General features: G+C 36.5%; 1 protein-coding gene across 11 annotated transcripts in view; it reads right to left on the bottom strand.

The window, feature by feature from the left end:
• Trpm3 (transient receptor potential cation channel subfamily M member 3) overlaps positions 1-21,993 on the bottom strand; it is a 473,683-nt gene that overhangs the window by 211,903 nt on the left and 239,787 nt on the right. For all 11 annotated transcript variants that reach the window (XM_090329658.1, XM_090329656.1, XM_090329657.1 and 8 more), the window contains exon 6: positions 6,730-6,901. In XM_090329658.1, the coding sequence (XP_090185784.1) occupies positions 6,730-6,901 (172 nt within the window). The remainder of the gene's footprint in view (positions 1-6,729; positions 6,902-21,993) is intronic.

Raw genomic sequence — 21,993 nt, 5'->3', positions numbered from 1 at the left:
TCATTAGTAGTTACGTTCTGATTATAAAAACATCTCTGCCACAAAATGATTTAAACTGATGTGTGTTATTTCATGAAATCGTATCAAAAATTTAAGGTCCAATTTAATTTTTAATTATTATTATTATTTTTTGTCAGTTGTGGGGCTTGAACTCTGGACCTGGGTGCTGTTCTTGAGCTCTTCAGCTCAAGGTGAGCACTCCACCATTTGAGCCACAGCATCACTTCTGGTTTTCTGGTGGTTAATTGGAGACAGGAGTCTTTTGGACGTTAGTGCCTAGTCTGGCTTTGAGCCATGATTCTCAGATCGCAGCCCCCTGAGTAGCTAGGATTACAGGTATGAGCTACCAGCACCCAGCTCCAATTTATTTTAACTAGTGAATTTTTACCAGTTTTGTCTTACCTTGTATATTAGCATGTTTCTAGTGTTCATATATATATCTCAGATGAATGAGGATATGCTTATTCTTTAGAGATGATGTTTGTCTCACTAGCAAACATTATTACTACTATTATCTTTGCTAGTTTGTGTGACTCCTCACACCGTCATACACAAATAAGTGTGTTCGTTTAGCACTGCATAAGAAAACATATATTTTCCCAGAGATTTTGAAATACCAATATTCTCAAATACCAAATTTGATTGTATTTTTTTAATTCCATAATTATTTCTCCTCCTTGTTTACTTGGAAATAAAATGCCAAGATCATTTTAATCTGTTGCTTTAGTGAAATGTACTCCAGGTGGCCTCATAAGTAGGGCCACACTTAAATGTCAGATGTTACTGTGGGACAAAGAATGAAGAGAATCACATTCTCTTTCAAACAAGCTTTGAAAGTAGCAGAAGTCTGGTTGTGAAAGTCAACCTACTCAGACACTCCCAGCATGTAATATCACAAAATATGTATAAAATCTTCCAGGGGAGAAAAGATCCCATGCACTTGATTTAGCCTGATATAGAATTTTTGTGCAAGTAGGGAGTTGCAGATAAGAATTTTAGCCTCATAATGGAACTTCCTATTCCCAAGGTATAGATATTCACAATGTAATCAGACCTATAATCCGATATTTTCCATCATGGCAAACCCATAATACCGTTCCAGTACAAACAGTCAGTGCTTGAATCAAATAAAACCTAAGAGAACTTCAACATTGGATTTTATGTATAATTTTTTGAATAAAATGGTAAATTACCAAAAGAAACTTCTGATGTTATCTGGTTTTTTTTTGAGCCAATTTACAGTCAGCCCAAATTCTCACACCTGAACAAGTATAATATTCCATAATCAGACTTGCCATCAATAACTACTCTTCCACACTAAAATAGCTTTAGTTTCTAAAGAGAGCTTGTATTTTCCAGTACCATTTACCCCGAAGTAACAATGGTTTTTTTCAGCAGTGTAGGAAAAAAGTGATATTGTTCTGACGATTTCAGCAGTGATTAGGAAATTATATAGCAATTGTTCTTTAACAAATAAATGGATAGAGGCTTGAGGATACATGCCAACACATAATTTTAAGCCTCCATATTCCCTCTGAATACTCTCACAGTTAAAGGATCACATAAAATAAAAATTAGAATCAGGTTCTGATTTATGGAAAAGAAATGAATACTTGAGACTCTTACAGGCTGTAGGTGAGAGGCTCGTTGGTTTCAGATAGTTACTTTTATCAGTGAGGGTACAGAAACAGAATTCATGGTGATAAGAATCCTTGTGCCCCACTGAGGTAGAAATGGAGCTAACGATGCTAAACACTGTGTGCTAGCACTCACTCAGTCACAAGTATTATCATCCCTGGTTCACAGATACAAAAACAAAAGAAGCATAGTAACTCCAGGAAATATAACTATTAAAAATGATAGGGCTTATGATGATATGAAATCCCAAGACTACCTGCCACTAAAGTTTATAGCACAAAGACTTGCTCTTCTCCCCCAGAGAATCATTCTTCCCTGAACTCTTAAAAGAAAAGTGCAATTGCTGGAAATGTTTCTAAACTTTTGTTTTCTTTTTGCCATCCATGGGGCTTGAAATCAGGGGCTGGGTGTTGTCCTTGAGCTCTTTTTGTTCAAGGCTAGCACTCTTCCACTTTCATCCACAACACTCGTTCTGGTTTTCTGGTGGTTAATTGGAGATAAGAGTATCACAAACTTTTGTTTCGATTTCGATATCCTGGAGGTCCTTTCAATTAGCTTCATACTATATGGTCTTATATATCAAGATTTTGCTCTATTGCAGATCTCTTAACGAATGATTGTTGTCCTTAATGTACTATGTTGTCTCTCATCTCCTTTGCTGTCCTTTGCTGTTATAGTATCTCACTTTGTTATCTGATATATTGAATTTATTTGTATTTGGTTATTTGAAATTTGATAGGGAAGGGGGGAAAACCAAGATCGGTGGGGGGTGTGGGGGGGAGGGAAATGGGTACCAAGACATGTGAAAGGGTATCAATGTACGTGAATTAATGCACCTTCTATCTGGCAAATATCATGTAACCCTTTTACTAATTACAATAAAAAATGCAAAAAAAAGAGTATCACAAACTTTCCTGCCCAGGCTGGTTTTGAACTGTCATCCTCAGATCTTAGCCCCTGAGTAGTTAGTATTATAGGCATGAGATATCACCTGTCCTAACCTTCATTTTCTGGGGACTTGAACTCTGGGCTTGTGTGCTGTCCCTGAGCTCTTCAGCTCAAGGTTTGGCCCTACCCCTTGAGCCACAGTACTACTTCCAGTTTTCTGGTGATTAATTAGAGATAAGAGTCTCACAGGCTGGCTTTGAGCCTTCTGAGTAACTAGGATTACAGGTGTGAGCCACTGGTGCCCATTTTTTAAGAACTAAAATGCTAATCTTTGTTTTACACTGTTTTGGGTTAGCTGAAAATAAAATTTGGAATTAGAAAGATGATTAACTTGTTATGAAACATTTTAGCATGGAGTAGTATATATTTTATACACATTTACAGATCCTTATGGTATAGATTATGATAACTCAATATATCTGCATGACATAAAATCTGAATAATAATAAGCACGCCCTTCTCTTTAAAAATAGATCAGTTGCTTGCTGAGAATTCCATACGCTACTTTTTAGTCATGTAAAAATATACAATAAGGAGAAGAGACTGAAAATCCCCCAAATCTTGGTCTGATCACTTCAGGAGCATCAATAGGAAAGAACTAGTGAGCTCTACCCTCCCTCATTTTTTTTTCTTTTTTCACCCACCAAGAGCTCTACTCTCTGAGCCACAGCACCACTTCCAACTTTTTCTGTGGCTGTGGTACCAGAGAATTGAACTCAGGGCTTCCCAACAGTCGACTCATTTCATGCATTTCTCCTATTTGCCATTCCTGATCACCTAATCTGCACATCCCTTTTTCTACTTCATTTTTCTTAGTAGCACTGTTTTCTGTCAGGCATATTTGTTTATCTACTTATTAACCTATTTGTCCTTGACTTAGGCTAAATGAATCAGTCCCTAGCAGTGACTGATCATAAAACTATAATCTATCCGTAATGGGAGTTTCATGATTATTTACTGACATTCTTTCTTGTATATTACATTTGGAGCTTAAAAATAACACATGGAAGCATGTTCTAAAGGACATAACTTAAGTATGTATGCCTAAAAGAATTTTCTAAACTTATTATTACAAACAAAGCCCATCAGAAATTGGCTGCAATGCCTCCATACTGGCAATAGGAGTAAGTGGAGGATGAGATATTGGATATCAGGGTGCTAATGAAAGTGTAGACATTTGGTATTTGGGATATGTCATTATTATAACAGGAATGTTGGTGAGAAATGTCTTATGGGTATAATGAGAAGGATTCACTAGGTAGTTAAGGGAGCTATTTTCCATAGTAGAATGTCTAATGTTCGGAGAATTGACTTCCCCAAACTTCTTGCAGATTTGGGGCTGGAAATAGAACTGTTTCTTAAATGGACACTTTAGACTGGACTTAAGGAAGAAAATGTTATGGTGAAGTATGATATAAAGGGGAAAAACAGAAAAGAAAGTTGATTTGCTATCATAAATACTGACTAAGGAGGACTGACTTACAGGTTTGTGTTCTTATCATGCTTTGGGTTATGATGAGGTGCATTTTTTTTCACGTGCTTGGTTCTGTTCTGGGGGCTTCTATAATCACTGTGGACCATTTGCTTGCTGCTAACTGAACAGAGTCTGTGTTACTTATTATATATGAGAAGCTTCCTATTTCCTCCCTGCCTTAGGAATAAGTATAGTATTAAGGAAAGCAGACCTTATGCTTTATGAGTTACTCACTCACAGGATGACTCACCAGTTGGGCCCTATTTCACTTTTTCTATAACTAAAAGGACTCTGGGACATAACCTGATCATCTTTTCACAATTAAAGTTTAGGGAACAGATATAAATCTTGATATCCTGAAGAATCTCCCCAAGCAGAGATAATTCCTAGTATTATTCACCATGGATTAAGAGCAGATTCCTTCTCCTGTACCTTCAGTATTACTTTGTGACTTCAGGGTTATCTGCTGAGCTTATATAATCCACCTTTTACCGCTTGATTAGAATCAATGAATGGGAGCTTGTGGGTTTCTGGGATGCCTCAAAAATAGTCAGCAAAGTATGTTTCCTGATCTTGGCTTCATGCCTCTCTTCTACTTTATATCCTAGGATAGGTATCCAACTCGTTGGTGTGTCTGTGTACTACTACTTGTCTTGATAGTTGATAATAGATGAGGGCCGCTTGTCTCCATAAAAGGCAAGGGATATGTCCCTGGCAATCAATTTACCCAGATACTAGCATTTGGAAGTCTGCCCCTGCATTCTTGATCAGATTTGAGATTCCACATTGCTGAGCTCTGCAGCTCATGGATGTCAGGGTGTCATTCAGGAGCCTTCCTGGAGGCTGCTATTACCTCTGTAAGTTTTGGAGAAATGTAAGCTACATTGTGAAAGGTGGATGATTTGAAAAAAACTCTTTTTCCTCTGGGAAGCCTATAAGACTGGACCCATAGTCCTAGCTGGGTTTTTACTTCAGTTTGGATCATCTTCTAAGTAGTTGCCCAACTACAACAATCACATGTGTATTTGTGTGTAACCACACAGCTATCACCATGGCTGGACACAATGACATGTTTTGTCCATCTAGATAGATGTTCTCATCAAGGAGTGTTGACTTTATCCCCAGATTTATTTCTTGTTTCCCTGTTCCTATTTCTTTTGCCTCAATCCTTTAAGCTTTCATTTTTAGATGGATGATATTAAAGATTATGTTATAACATATAAAGGTCTACATGGATTTACTACATAGAATTTGCCTCTTCTGTCAGCTGTTGTAATAAGCTCAGTTTTAATATTTCTAGCCAAACCTAGTACTCACTGAAAATGCTACTGCTTTGTTACATTTGATCTCTGTTGTTTTTTTCATCTTCTCTATTAATTTGTTTCTTCCAGAAAATGGTGGGCCAGAAATGGTGGGCTATTTCTGAAGTTCTTTCCAAAGGTAGTTTGGGAAGGGCTGCCTCATAATAGTTTATTTCAGACCTAAGCCAAACTTTACTACTCTATGCTTTACTGGAAAAGGGTGAAGGTGAAAATATGAGTCCATACGCAGCAGTAATTCTTAATAGCTGAAACTAGGGAAGAGAAGATGGGAAGGAGATTAGTGAATTTAGGGGCCTCACATCCCAGCTGAGAGAAGGCAGTCTCAGAAAGAGCCCATGTGGGATTTGTGCAGAAAGAGTCCAGTGTAGGGATAAATGACTGGGACATGTTGAACAATGTTATGTTGGACTTTTGCAAAGCAATCTAGTCAAAGAGAAACATTTTTTAAAAATTTGAAATGGTAGGCTTTGGAAATTTGATACATTAGATTCAGGTTTCCCTCATGGGTATATAATTACCACAAACCTTAAATTTGCCATGAAATGTCCTCTGTTACTTTGTCAAAAGAAAAAAAAAGGGAAAGAAAAGAAACTGAATTTTTATTGTGTGAATTTTATTTTGTGAGGATAGACAATTTTACTTTGTTAGCTGGGAAATATAAGAAATGTAGCAAGAACCTATAATGACTTTGGCTATCAGATGTGTGTTATATGATACATGTAAATGTACAAATACATCCAGACACATGGGTGCCTAGAAACAATAAATAATACAAAATGAAGAGACCAGAGTTTAATTTTCTCCTAGTTTCCTGGCCACAGTGAACAGCAGAACCCACCAGCACAGAGCACGAAGAGGGCCAGGACAGATGGTCAGGGATGCTGGGTAAGAAAATCAGTTGCCAGATAATTTCCCATGATGCTTCAGCTAAGAGAATGTTCAGAACCATTGAGATGCCCCTGTAGAGCCAGATCTGTGCTAAGATCAAAACAGGATTTCTTCTTTATTTTAACTAACAACAACAAAGCTTAATAAATAGAAGCAAATTCTCAGGGGTGCCTTTCTTCCTTGGAGTACTGTGAAAAGGATGTAGAATACATCTGGAAAGAAAGCTTATTTGCATTCCCTAACTGAATGGTGTTGAATTTTGCAAGTGCTAAGTGAGCTTGAGCTCACTAATTGTGTCATCAGTTCTTCCAATAGTCCTGTCCCACCTGACTCCCTCTCCTTCTAACCACTGGCCCAGGAGAAGTGAGAACCCATGCTAACAACTTGTTCGAGGTTTTATAAGATAAGGTCCAGCATATTCCTTTCAAGCTGTGGCAGTGGGAACAGTGGCTTACTTACTTGTGTTTATCTTCTGAAGTGAAATATGCTTTTCTAGTTGTCTCCGAAGTTTCACCTCTGCTCCATATTTTCCAGTGGTCCCATTGTCAGCCAGAATAAAATGGGAATGCATACTGTTGAGAACAGTGAGCTTGCTCATGGGGTTAGACATAGTCTGGTATGGCCGGACCACCTGAAAGTATCAAAAGGAAGATACAGAAGTCAGAGGAAAGGAAAGAAGATGTAGAACCACACGAACAGGAAAGGGAAAGAATGACATTCCTTGGTTCCAAAAATAAAGTCTGCATTCTTTTCCTAGAAATGATTAGGATAGAGGAAGTAAGATTTAAGGTAAAAAGTTTCATTTAAAGCAAGACTGGGCTTGAAAAAGTAATAATATACCAAATTTATAGAGATGAGTTTTCATGGAAATCAAAAAGATAGCATGAAAAAAATGACTGCTTCATTTTTGAAGTTCACATTTTATTTGCTAATGAACCACAACTGATTTTTAAATTTAGTTCATTTGCTTTATTTTCTCTGTCTCTTCTAGCATATCCATGATTTAATAGGCAGAGCAGTGCAAACAGGATTGTGTAGAATAGGGATGGGGGTCGGGGTGGGAAGAATGTTGTCTTTCTTATCAATCCCACTTATCAATCAGAAGATCAGTTATTTAAAGTCAGGATGTGTTGGCAGTCTATTACCAAAATATTTAGGTTGGAACTTTACTTAAAACTGTGAAGAGGGAATACTCAACATGCTTCTAGTTCCATGGGTATCAGTATAGCTATTATCCTGCTCAATCACTGAACTTGACAAGACAAGAATAGATACCACTGGGTTTTATGTTAGAATCTTGGTGCAGGGTGCATATTATTTATACAGATAAGATGCATCTTATGTAATCACTCATCATGCAAAACTGTGGAAAGATTGAGGAGTTTGTTAAAAGAATTACCAAGTGATTTATTGGGGGCAATTTTCAGTAGTGGAGATTTTTTAAAATATTTTTTATTGTAATTAATAAAAGGGTTACATGATATTTGCCAGATAGAAGGTGCATTAATTCACATACATTGATACACTTTCACATGTCTTGGTACCCATTACCCTCCCCCCCACCCGTCTTGGTTTTCCCCCCTTCCCTATCAAATTTCAAATAACCAAATACAAATAAATTCAATATATCAGATAACAAAGTGAGATACTGTAACAATATGAGATACCCAAGGGAAAGCAAAAGAGATGAGAGATAACATAGTATGTTAAGGAAACAATCATTCATTATATGGCTTTTGTTTCAATATCCTGGAGTAGTGGAGATTTTATGTAAGTAGTTTTTTAGACTCTGATGCTGATTTAAACCTCCACAATTCTATGTGCCTGAAAAATAAAATGTCCTCAATAAATAGTGAATGGATGAATAGGCAAACTTGTGACAGACATTCTTTTGTTTCAATCTGAAAAAAAAAGTCCTCTCTTTCCTGAATTGTTTAGAAATTCATTTCATTTAAATTCAACACGGGGTGAACAGAGTCATGAGCTTTTGAAATAGCCTTTAGTCCTATTATTAAAAACCTAGTTAAAAATATAACATTAAAAATGTTAATTCATAGTTTCATTTTCATGGCCTCTTATTGGTAAAGATAAAGCCCATAGTGTCCTGGTTATTGTATCTAATAATTACATAGAAGAGCAATCAATAACTGCTTTATCTAGTGAGTGTTGCAGAATGTAGAGGCAGTGAACCACTAACCCTGTCCTGAGCTTCTCATCTCTGGAAGAGAAGGTGGCTTGTGGCTGAAATCCCCATTTTATTGCTACTCATTTTTGATTATATAAAATATTTGGTCTTCAGTGGAATGCAAGTTAATAAATATTAATGCTTCCTTGAAAGAGGCTTAGCAGAAAGACTTTCTTCTACTCTGAAAGTGCCTGTGCATTGTGTCTCTGGACAAAAGAAAATGTTTTGGTTACTATTTTCTGTTTTCTAGCAGCAGTTCCTCAAGACTCCTTTAGAAAAACAGGAGAGATCCAGAGCAGTTCTCTGAAAGGCAAGGAAGGGTTGGAGTTTCTAGATGTCAAACTCCGTGTGAAAGTGAACCTCAAATTGTGTGGCTGAGATATACACGTGTGGGCATGGGCATGCACTTGCATATGCACACATATAAACACTTTTTTATTCCTGAGAATCCATCCACTTAAAAGACTGTCATAGAAAAAGAAATTTTCAAATGAATAAAGGAAGGAAAATGATTCTGAGCCAAATGGATGTGATGTCTTCAAAATGAAAATAAAAGGAAATGAGCCTATGTATCTTTTCCTTCCAGTAAATCTCTTTCCTCTACCATTGGAGGAAAGAGCAGCTCCAGTGTGCTGACTTTTAAGTCATTTTTGTGGAATTTAGCTCAGCAGCTCATTGGAAATGAGTCCATCTGAATCAGCTATGGTATGAGGATTACGTGTACATGTTCATGAATTCTAATTTCCTCAACTTACTAATCCATTTTTCTTTCTAACTTCTGTGTAGACAAGATAAAAGTAGATATATTTTGACAATTGGAGGAACAGTAGAATTATAAATCTGAAAATAAGTTATACATTATAATTTAGTTGTTCAGTCCTCATTGAAGGAAGGAATATGAGCTGAGTCCTGGAAAAATCCTGAACATATGAATCATGGAACTCTGTTAGAGTTCTAGTTCTGTCGTGGCTGTGTGAACTGGAGATTCAACATTTTAATTAATTTGTAAAAAAGGAAATGAAAAAAACCAGTTATCTCCTGGGGATTAGTTGAGATTATATGTGCAAAGTACCTGGCAACATGCCTGGCTCCTAGCAAGCTTCCTATAAATGATAATCTTTTCTGTAGCTCTGATCTATCTTTCTAACTATAAACTCAGTTTCTAATTGTAAATCACTGTTCAAAATACAACATGAAACAAACCAATGACTTCTATCTTATAGCTGTGGTAAGAAGAGAAAAACAAAACCCAGTTGTTGAAAAAATTATGCAAAGCATGCTTTCTTTGTCACATCATTCTATGCATCTAAGAGAATGATGGTGTGGAGCTATTTATGGATGAACCAAAACATTGGAAATAATTTCTCAAGTACTTGAGAAAGACACATTTTGCTCTAACTTGCCTACAAAATACACTTAATAAGCTTTATTACAAATATGCCCTGAGTTGATTTTTGTTTGAGCTACGATTTGCAAGTGCACAATTTGTTCTTCTTTCAGTTGTATTTTCTTTCTTTCTTTCTTTCTTTCTTTCTTTCTTTCTTTCTTTCTTTCTCTCCTTCCTTCCTTCCTTCCTTCCTTCCTTCCTTCCTTCCTTCCTTCCTTCCTTCTATCTTTTTTTTTGTGGGTCATGGGGCTTACACTCTGGGCCTGGGAGCTGTTCTTGAGCTCTTCAGCTCAGGAGTACTGCCCTACTCTGAGAACCACAGTACCATTTCCTGTTTTGTAGTGATTAATTGGAGATGAGTCTCAAGATCTTTAGTGCCTGGGCTGGCTTTGAACCTTGATCCCCAGATCTCTGCTTCCTGAGTAGCTAGGATTATAGGTGTGAGCCACTGTGCATGACTTTTTCTGTTGTATTTTCTAAGTGGGGAAAAATTGTTTTCAGTAACATGAGTACAGATGATTATTGGAGGCCATGAAACCATTTTAGTGGTTTATGGTATGAAACTAGGAATTATGAGTTGGTGAGAATGACTGACATGTTTGTAGCTTGTAGAAATACTGGGTTACTATAGCATACTTTTCAGCCTACATTTGGGGAGAAAAATGATATATCCATAGCAAGTCACTTTCTTGTGACAAATACAGGGTAGTTTAGGTTATCCTAACTCAAATCCTTGAATGGTGAAATATTGTGTTTAATAGTTCACCTAAGCAATCTGTGATGAGAAAGGTTTACAGATATCTGAAAGACCTACATATCAGGAAAGTGTTTAGGATGCAATAGTATCTAGATATACAAGGTATTTAGAAAAGGCAACTCTATCTACACTTATGAGATAGGCACCACAAATAATCGCCTTTGCGGCTTCTTGTTCCTCAAGAATAAATGACAACCTTCTTCTTCTTCACTCATTAATTCATCATGAACTATTTAGTCTTATGCTGGCTGATAAATTCTAGTCTTATGATTCTAGTTCCAAGGCTTCTGTGTACCTCAACTCTGAAACAAAGTGAAATGGTGATTATTCAATAGATTCATTGCAATAAAAGCCTTTATCTCTTAGGTATTAATAGGGACATCACCATTGCTACACAGAGGCCAATTCAGACACTATAGAATAAAGATTATCCTTTATGTTCTGACACTAGAGGGCTATATCCATGTTCTTGGGATGGGCTAAAATCAGCCATTGGTAAACTGGTCTAACATATCTTCTAGAGTCTTCCTAGCTTTTTTCATTCCTGTTCTTACCTACTACTATTCTAGATTTAGAATACTGGGGTTCTAGTTTCCTTTGGTACTAACTTATATCTTTGGCAAATGTCTGAATTCATTCATTCTTTTAATCTTTATAAATTTCTTGAGGAAACACAACTATGGTAGTATTATGATGACAAGAGGAGATGTATAATCATGTAAATTCAGGTCATGTCTCCCAATAAATGTTCAAAATGTATTAAAAGAATTTTTGGTGCAATAGTTTTTCAATCAGAAGAGAACTACCATTTTTGAAAGCTTTCTGTTATATGGAGTCTGGATAGGCTATATTGAAAAGTAAATTTGGGGCTGGGAGTTTAGCCTACTGCCTGCCTAGCATATATGAAGACTCCGGTCAATTCCTCGGTACCACATGCATAGAAAAAATGCCAGAAATGGTGCTGTGGCTGAGGTGATAGAATGATAGTCTTGAGAAAGCCCAAGGACAGTGCTCAGGCCCTGAGCTCAAGGCCCAGGACTGGCAAAAAAAAAAAGGAAAAAAAAGTAAATTTGATTTTCTTTTCAAGTAAAGGCAGAACAATGACCTTCCATGTGTGTTTACTATAAAACTGAAGTGATTCTCTGATGTCCAGGGTGTTTTCTACTTTACAGTGCTTTCTACAATGTAACAGAAGTTTAGCTACTTGGAATTTCTTTCCTGAACAAAATGGAATTAAATTAGGTTTGTGGTACCAATACCAGGTCTTCTATAATCCCAGACCCATTTCTTAGTAAGTTGTGATATGCCTCCAGCAAGCAGCAGGATAGAGGACATCTAGCCAAAGAGATATCTTTTTCTCCTAATAATACCATCCTTTTTTGGGGTCAGTCATTGGGCTTGAACTCAGGGCTCAGGCACTATCTCTGAGTTTTTTTGTTCAAGACTAGTGCTCTATCACTTTAAGCCACAGTCCCACTTCTGAGTTTTTGATAGTTTAATTGATAAGAGTCTCACAGACTTCCCTGCACTGTCTGACAGGATCCTCAGATCTCAGTCTCTTGAGTAGCTAGGATTATAGGTGTGAGCCATTGATCTTCATCAACACTGTAACTTTAACTTAGACTAGAAGAAAGTTAGCATTCATTAACCACATCCTACATACTGGGTACCCATGGTGTAGTGTGGTTTGTGTATATTTATACACAAAGTATTTATTGTAGGGGAAATTTTTGAAGAAAAGAGAGGTTTCTGGGCCAAATATATCTTACTAACAGCATGTAGATCTGAAGCCCCACGTTCCTTCACAAGTCAGGTATATTAAGAGGAAAGACAGAGAATTTGATTTAAGTTTAAATTTCTGAGAATATTATGGTTGCTTGTGCTGCTGAGCATTTTTTCTGCCAGTAGCTCAGCTGGGCTTTGGAATCCTTCTGACAGCTGATCAGATTTTTTCCAGTTGAATCATCTAAAATTGTGTGTGGAAAGAGGTCAGAAAAGGCCCCAGCAGGAAGGACAAAGGAGTTATATTTTGTCCAGGGAGAAACAAAATGAGTGTGGAGATTTTCTTAGCATCAGGCATTCTGTTTCTGCTAGGGATGAGGGCATACTGTAAGAGGTAGGGCTAGAAATGAGGAACATGGGGACTGAGAGAATTAAGTAAGAAAAAGAAAGTCTCAGTATGTCCCTGTACTAACAGAGGGCTTAGCCAGTAAGGCACTGGTGGGGAATTTCCTCTGGAAGGTCACAGGGATAGAATAATAAAGCAGGTCATACTGATACCCCCCACATTCTGCCTCTCAGCAGAAACCAGGAAACTCAGGAACTCACTTCCCAAGAGTACCCTGGGGACCCTCACTAGAACTCACAGATGCATCAACTAATTACATCTTTCTGAAGCATTTTGAAAGCCTGTCTCTCAAATGTGTTCTACAGGGAGCTCCACTACCTTTACTTGTTCTTTCAACTCAGATAGACTCATCTCCCTTTGGTTCATCCTTAGTGAAGACATGTACCACTTTGCTATTGCCAGTGAGAAAAACTGAGAGCTCAAAGGGGTTACTTTCTTTACCAATCACCATGTAACCAGTGTGTGTGTGTGTGTGTGTGTGTGTGTGTGTGTGTGTGTGTGTGTGTGTGTGTGTGTGATTGTAACTGTGTTGAGATGTTCTTTGAAACTCAGTGTAGTTTGGCTTCAGTGACTTACCTCTAATAAAAAGAATAAAACAGGGATATGTGTGCCTTCCATACCTAGATCAGCAAAAAGGTTTTTCTTAGTTTCCTGTCAGATCACTTACTTAAGAGGAAGCCAATGCCATGTTGTGAAGTCTATAAAGAAACCCTGTGAAGAGGTCCAGATAGCCAAAAGCTTGCAAGTGAGTGTTCTTTGAAGAGGCCAAGCACGGTTCCATTGTCCTTCTATGCTGTTTGAAACCTCTCAAGAGAGACCCACAGCCAGAACAATCCAGACATGTCATTCTCAAATAACTCACCCATCTGAATCATGAGACAATTATTGTTTGCTGAAGATAATAAGTTTGGAAGACATTTTTAAAAAACATCAATAGATCACTTATAATGAATGTCTGCTTTTATCATTATTTTTGTGTGGGACTTCAAAATGTGTCCTTTCTTTCTGTTCTTGAATGGTGGATGAAATTTTATCTCTATTCCTCTACTTCTGCATTTCTTTCCTTATTCTGCTCTGTTCTGGTTTTGGTTGCACTGGGTAAGTGGTAACTAACATCTTCCAGGCTCCTCAGATTTGGATCTGCATATCATTCCCTTTTATTTGACAAATGATTGGACTCCTATTTGTACACTCTGGCTAGTGGGTGACTCCTAGTAAGATAATTTATTTTCTGTAACCTCATGTAATTTTATTTTCTATATCATCTCATATAAATGAGATAAACAGATGATATCTAGCTTACAAAGGTGACAGAGATGATACAAATTTAGAAGAAACTATACTTCAGTGATTCAACGTTCCCCTGGACAGCTGATATGAGGTACAATATTCTCTCATGAGGTTCACTTATGGCGGTAAGCCATAACCTCCAGTCAGCCACAGGATTAGGAAAGTAAGCCACCAAGAAAGTAGATCATACTATGTTAGATTGATTTCTCAGTACTTTATCAGGAATAATTTGTAAATTACACAATTCTGGTTGACTGTAGGTGAGTATAAGTAACCTGAGCATGCTCTAGGTACTGTGGGTTAATCTTGCATGATGGACAGGTTCAGTGTACCAAATGCATTTTGAACTCAACGCTTTTTGCCTTAGAGTGGGCTTAGGAGGCATCACCTATTGTAAGTCAAAGAACATCTGTCTTATGGGGATTAACTGGGATATAAAGCGGAAAGATAATATGCTACACAAGCTTAAATCACCGATAGATGCTATGTTAAATAAGCAATACTACATAGTAGGTAAGGATATGGTATTACTGGCCAATGATTAACCCAAATATCTTTACTAGTAATGGAACATTGGGCAATTTACTTAATCTCATCGTGTTTAGTTTTTCCATCTTAACACTAATGATTATTAGACTAACTTGAGTGCCATTGTGAGAATCAAATGTATTTAGGAAAAAAGTACCTGGAAGGATACTGACATGTAGTAAGACCTATAAAACCATTGCTTCTTCAAGATAAATAATAACCTCTAGCCAAAATTGCTATCAAACATCTTTGAAGAAAGCATGGAACTTGGAAGAATATATCTACCTCTTTCATGTGTATTTCTCCTGCCAGTACATGTGAACATGGAAGTTTCCTCTCCTCTTCCACATCATCTCATGACCCCAATGAGGATCATATTACATCATGAACCCCTCCCCAAAGAACTTAACCAATTTTCATTTCTTCATCACTATGTCTTTTTCTACCACTGAGACATAAGCAAATCCCAGTAAGTCTCCTCTGAAGCAAAAAAGAATCCCTCAAATTACAATTCCCTTGAGCTACCCCTTCTCCTCTCCACATTACAGCCAGACATCTAAATTATCTCTGCTTTCTACTGTTACATTCCTGCTCCTTCCTCAGCACACTAAAATGTGCCTTTTCCTTCATCACTCTTCTCAAGAAATTCTGACCAATCATGTCTGTCTCAGGGAGAATGCACACTGCCAAACCTTTATTTCCTTCAACTTCTCTATGGTAGTTAACTTTGCCTTCACTCTGTCGCTCATTTCCTCTGCTTTATCTTTGTGTTATTCTTATATGTTCAGACATTTCTTTGTTATTCCTAGAAAGGAGACCAAAGACTTCTTTTTCTCTAATCAGTCAATAAATCTCAGAGATCATCAAGATCTTGGCTTTGGTTCTTTTTCCTACCTCTATGTATTCTCTCATGGTGAGGTCATCCACTAAAAGGACTTTTAATAGCTGTGTGTCAGAGGCCTTTCAAATCTAAATATATATTTGGCTCACAAATTTCCACATTGTATACAGGCTAGCTTTTCAGATTTTCATGTAGATATCTTAAAAGAATTTCAAATGTAACATGCCCAAATCTAAACATCATTGTCTTTGCCAAAGCTCTATTTTCCCATAAATACTAGTATTAAAACCTTGGAAATTATTTCCTAATCTGAGTGTGGTACAGGCTCAGCAAGATTTGGGTAGGTTTTCCTGCCTCTGACTTAATTTTTTTTTATTGTCAGGTAATGTATAGAGGGGTTACAGTTACATTTGCCAGGTAGTAGGTACATTACTTCTCACACATTGATACCCCTTCTCATGTTTCTGACTTTTTTTTTTAACATCCACAGGGAACATCTGAGCTTAGCTAGTCATAGACGTCTAACATCTATGAAGGCAGTGCTAAGAAGTTTTCTTAAATCTATGAAGTCATTTTTGGCTCACCTCAAAAATAAGTTAAGTGTGAAATATATAGAATTGCTAACTCCATTCACAATTGCCATCCATTTTTTCACCTTAATGATTCTTGGCTAGAACTGCAAAGCTGATATCAAAAGAGCACATTCAATTAGCCATAGTTCTTAAACACCATAAAACTCAGGGACATAAATCTATGTTTCTGAGAAAGTAGAATGAGGAATAGGAAGATAATTTAATAACCATATAAGATGATATGTTGGGAAATCTAGCCAAATGTAATGTCTATCTTCAAGTTAAGATAAAAAGTATGTTTTCTTGTGATTGTAACTGAGTTTTTAATTTAGCATATGTCTGCTTAAGTTTTAAGAAAAGAAAAATGGTAAGAATTCAGATTGCTTAAATTCTGGTCTTTGTTTTCTAAAGCAAAGAGTCTAAATTTAAAATGTGTTGTACAAAAATTATTCCCTAGAACTCTCAGCTTTTCATTTATAATATTTTCACAAGTATCTACCCAGGTGAAGTTTCTCTAGGCACAAAGCAAAGATCTCTGGTGAGTCACTGAGTAAATTTGAAAGTAGAATTTATAAGTGCATTTGCCAAAATCTCAACTAACAATAAAATATACATTTTCATTGAACTGTTCTCTTCTATATCACTTAATATATGACAAAATGACTCCAAACCAATCTTCTGTTTATCCAACTCTCAAAATGATACAATACCTACTGTATAAGATATGTAATTACACGATTATATTAGGAACTTAGCAAGTCATAGTTTCTATCATTATGATTAGGTTCATAGAAACTGTATGAGGACAGATAAAATGGTTTTGTAGTTCACTTAGAGATGAAGTCTTACAATGTCTGAGTAGCCTATCAATGCTTTATGTTCATGAAAAGCATGTTAAGGTCTAGAAAGAAGCAATTCCTTAGTTTTGAGAAGAACTTTTTTTTTGCCAGTTCTGGGCTTGAGCTCAGGGTCTGAGCACTGTCCTTGGACTTTCTGAAGACTAGAGCTCTACCACTTGAGCCTCAGCACCACTTCTGGCTTTTTCGTATGTATGTGGTACTGAAGAATAGAACCTCTACCACTAGGCCAAACTCCCAGCCCCGAGAACATTTTTAATTGATGCAATAGAATAAACACTTATGTGTTTCTGAGCCCATATGTTGAAGTCCTAACCTGCTAATGACAGTGTTAGGAGGTAAACCATCTACCTCCTAGACAATCGGCTCATGAAGGTGGATTCCTCAACTATGGAGAGTACTGAGATAAAGATCCTTTTGGACCCCAGAGGCAATCTTAAAGTCTGACACCGTGGTGGGTGTAGTCAAAAGGAACCATCCAGAAACCAGGATTATAGAAAATAAATTTCTACCATCTATAAGCCACTTGGTCTAGGATACATGGTTACACCAGCCTAAACAGGCAGAGAAACCTGGGGAAGAATACTATTGTGAGAGAAATCACAATTAGAGATATGTTTTAAATACCTTGGGAGGGAATGGAAAGGAATGATGGAAAGGAATGACAGGGAGGGAATGATAGAAGGGAGCCTTGAGGTCAGCTTGGAGGATACAAGAGTGTGATAAGGAAAAGGGACCCTACTAATAATATGGGGGAATCACTGACTTGATACTGACCTCAATAACTGGAGCAGTGCACATTTTCAAGTCTAAGTAGTAGGACAAAGCATATTACATTTTGAAAGTCTGTCCACTTTGTGCTTCTATACAGCATACCTCAGACTAGGGAATGACTCACAGTTCTAGTGCTTAAGATGTACAAGGTGTAATCTAGGAGTCAAAGCTGATGAAGGCATTCTAGTACTGGAATTTGACAATTCTTTCAAATGGGCTTCTGCCTACTTGTGTTCTTTATTCATAGATACAACATACAAGATCCTGGTGACTCCAGCCCCAGAAATGGCAGCACGGAGGTAGTTAACAGTTCCAAAAGGGCCAAGGAAGGGTAAAGGTCCTAAAGCCAGGAGCGCTGAGTGATAAAAGTTGAAGGAATTTAAAAGTTCCAGAGAGTGAGGGACTGAAATTGAAAGAAGTCAGTCCTACAAATGATTGCACAAGCACTGAGAGATAAGAGGCGATGAAGAGCCAGAGTGGGCAAGAGCCTGTGACTGGAAACACTTAAGAACGCTGACAAAGGTCAAAGAGTGGGCAAACCTGACACTTAAAGAGTAGGACTTGTAACTCTACCTATTACATGTTGGGGCTCAAATTCCAAGGCACTAAACCTTTGCCTTAAGCACCTTCAGTGATGTTTCCAGCTTTGGAAACTTAAGAGCCCAAACCTCTAGTTCTCAGGGCTTACCACTAAAAGTTTCTAGGATTAGAGGCCTAACTTGTGTGCCTAACTTGAAGTGATATTGGATGATCTGTGATTTCTCTTCTGATCCAGATAAAACAAAAGAACCAGATGGAGTACAAGAGAGGAAGAGAGGATAAGAGAAAGGATGAACTCATCCTGTAAAAGGCCTTATGCTTGAGATGGCATGAATCTATTCCTTAGGACAGAGCCTCCATGAGCCCCTCTACTCTTAGAAATCTCATCTTTCAATACTTGTTAGCTAAGGGATTGTATTTCTAACAAGTGGAGTTTAGGGAGTATTTCAAATTGTGGAAGTATTTGGAATATACTTCTTCCCCAAAGTCTATTGTTTCAATCTATTCACTAAGAAAGGTAGTATTCCACAGAATGGAAGATACTTAATTTTAAATCATTAAGTGCTAGTCACAGGTAAAACATGCATCTTTTAAAGGGTTTAGACAAAGGCCCATTTCCATTCCCCAAATTTTGCTCCCATAAAATCCCCACAATAGCCTAAGTGGTATCATCTACCTCCTACTTTGTTGCTATGTAGGAGAAACAGCCTTCACTAAGTTTCAATGTGATATTTCCATTTGGGTTTATAGCATGCACTGATAAAATTCAAACTTTTTATTCCAGATCCCCAAACCAATCTCTGGCAATCACTAAGCTTCTTTCAACTGTTTTTAGTTTGCACATCTGAGAGACAAAAATGTGGTAGTTATCAGTGGGTGGCTGATTTTACTAAAGTACTTTCCTCTAGTTTCATCCATGTGACTTTCATTTTTCTTTAGGACCAGATAATATGTTATTCTGCGTGTAGAGCTGTATACATAAGTGTTTTCCTTATCCCTTTATCTACTGTGGCATACCTGCACTGACTCCCTATCTAAACTATTTTGAATAGTGTTACAATAAGTATGGGCATCCAGGTTTCACTCTGTTTTGTTGGTTTTAGTGTCCTAGGATACAGACCCAGAAATGGGAACATTGAATTCTATGCTATACTGTAATTTTAGATAATTGAGGAACTTCTATACTGTTCTACTATACTCATATAAAAGAGTTCCTTGCTAGCATTTGCTTTTTTTTAAATTTCATTTTGCTTTTGGTTAGCAGATATTCTGAGGTGAAGTGATATCTCATTGTGCTTTGATTTACATTTCTCTGATGACTATTCATATTATACATTTTAATTGGTTACTAATCATCACTATATACAATATACACTAATCATTATTACTACTTAAATTAGATTTTTTTGTTAATGTTTTTAGTTCCTTATATATTTTGGATATTTTCCCTCCTGCAAATAGCTTTCGACTGTTTTTATACCTTCTATGCCCTTCATTCTAGTTTTTTTGTTTCCTGTGCTTTCTAGAAGCTTCTCAGGAACTTTTTAGTTTGATATAATTCCACAAGTCAGTTTTTGCTTTTGTTATTATTGTTTTAAAATTTTTATTTTTGTGCTTATGGCAGAACTTCTGGAGGTCAAATAGGAAAGACAAAACAAACTCAAAGCACTATGAAGTCATAAAAACAAAGCAAATATGAATCAAAAGTCAAGCAACATAATCTACTATGTTTTGGATGTGATTCAGATTCCCAGGACTATAATGCCTTTCTAATAAGATTTGTTTTTCCTCTGCTTTCAGGTCGTATGCAGAAAAACATTGTCTGTTTCAATGTCTTGAAGTGTTTCTCCAATACATTATGTTAGTAATTTTAGTTTTGGGGTCATAGATTTAGGTTTGCTGATTTGATTTCTGGACAAATGAGATCAAATTTAAGTCTTCTGCATGACTAATTCACAAGCATCATTTATTTGTAAGGCTGTCCCTTCTCTAACATATATTTTTAGTAACATTATTGAAAAATCTTTCACTCCTTAGGCTAAGCTTATTCCTAGAATATTTGTTATTATTGTGATTGAGATTTCTTTCATTGATTTTATCAGCAAACTCATTATTAGTATATAAAAAAGCTATTACATTTTGTATCCTGACAACCTTCTGGTTTTGTTTACCATTATTTGATGGAGTCTTAAATTTTATTTTTTTTAACATTTAGAGTCATATTATTTAGAAACAGGGAGAATTTGACTTCCTCCCTATTTGTTCGCATCATTTTCTTTGTCTTATCTAATTTTCCTGGCTAAAATTCCTAAAATTAAATGGAAGCGATGAGACTGTTTGTTGAATTTGTCTTGTTTCTGATCTAAGACATGATGCTTCCATTTTTCCTGTGCAGCATAATCTCTGGGTTTTGGTTTATCATACAGAATCTTTATTATATTGAAGCACAATCTCCACAGACACAATCCATGTCTATCGAGAATTTTTATTGTGAAGGACTGTTGCATGTTATCATGTATTTTCTCTGTAGCTATTAAGGTGATCATTATTTTAAAACCATCCATTCTGTCAATTGGACGCATTATATTTGCCAGTTTATGTGTGTTCAACTGTTCTGGTATCCTGGGATGAAACATATTCACTCTTTGTAAATATATGGTTGATCACAGAGGAAGTTCCATGCATTGATGAAAAGAATGTGTAATTTAAAGTTTGAATGGAATGTTCTGTAAATTTCTGTTAACTTCATTGTTCTGTAGTATAGCTTAATTCTCCCAGTTTTCTTTGGACTGGATGAGCTGCCTATTGATAAAGTAAGGTGTTGAAGACTTCCACTATTGGGCTTATTAGTATTAGTTTTATAAAATGGCATCAAGAACAGGGCTTGAACTCAGGGACTGGGAATTGTCCTTGAACACTTTTTGCTCAAGGCTAGTGCTCTACCACTTGAGCCACCGCAGTACTTCTAGCCTTTTCTGTATATGTGGTGCCAAGGAATCCAACCCAGGGCTTTGTGCATGCCAGGCGAGCACTCTATCACTAGACTACATTCCCAGCACTCAATTATTATATCTTGTTGAATTGAACTTTATATATGTCTCCTATTTCTGTTTTCTCTGAAAGCCTACTCTGTCAGATAAATGTATAACTGTTTCTGTTTTCTTGGATATCATTTTTCATTCTTTACTTTCAGTCTGTATGCATCTTTATTGATGATTCAAGTTTCTTGTAGCAACATGCTTTACAGATTTTTTAAAAAATAATCTATTCAGTCAATATGTCTCTTTTATTTGGAAAATTTAGCCCATATACATTCATAGTTTATTGATAGATGAGGTAAGAACATACTTCTATAATTTTACTGACTTTCTTCTAGCTATTTATTTATTCTTTGTAATTTTTTTCTTCTTCATCTTTGTAGTTTAATGGTTTATTGTATTGGAAATGTTTGAGTCTTTGTGTATCTACTCTTGTAGTGGGATTTGTATTTTTACAATGACATTTATCTTTCTCTTCTAAATATTAGTAATATCATTTGAAAGATAATTTGGTAATCACTAATGTTAGCAGTTCCTGCTTGTCTTGAAAGGACTATTTGTCCTTATCTCTGGTAGATAAACTTGCTGAAGGTAGTATTCTTGGCTGATGGTTGTTTTTCAAGATATGGAATTCATAGTCTTGTGACCTGTAAGGTTTCTGCTGAGAAATCAGCTCTTAGACTAATTGAAAGAACTCTAAACAGGATTCTCCCCTCATCTTTTCCTTCATATTTTTACAATTAACTACATTATGCTTAATATATATATGTATATAATCAGCTCTTTTAGATAGTGTGTGTTTTTGAGGTCCTGTAAGCCTCATACA

This window comes from Megascapheus bottae, chromosome 3 (genome assembly GCF_031878675.1).
Source record: "Megascapheus bottae isolate mThoBot1 chromosome 3, mThoBot2.hap1, whole genome shotgun sequence".
NCBI classification, from domain to species: domain Eukaryota; kingdom Metazoa; phylum Chordata; class Mammalia; order Rodentia; family Geomyidae; genus Megascapheus; species Megascapheus bottae.
The sequence above is the reverse complement of the archived record's forward strand: the minus strand, read 5'-3'. Positions and strand labels throughout refer to the sequence as shown.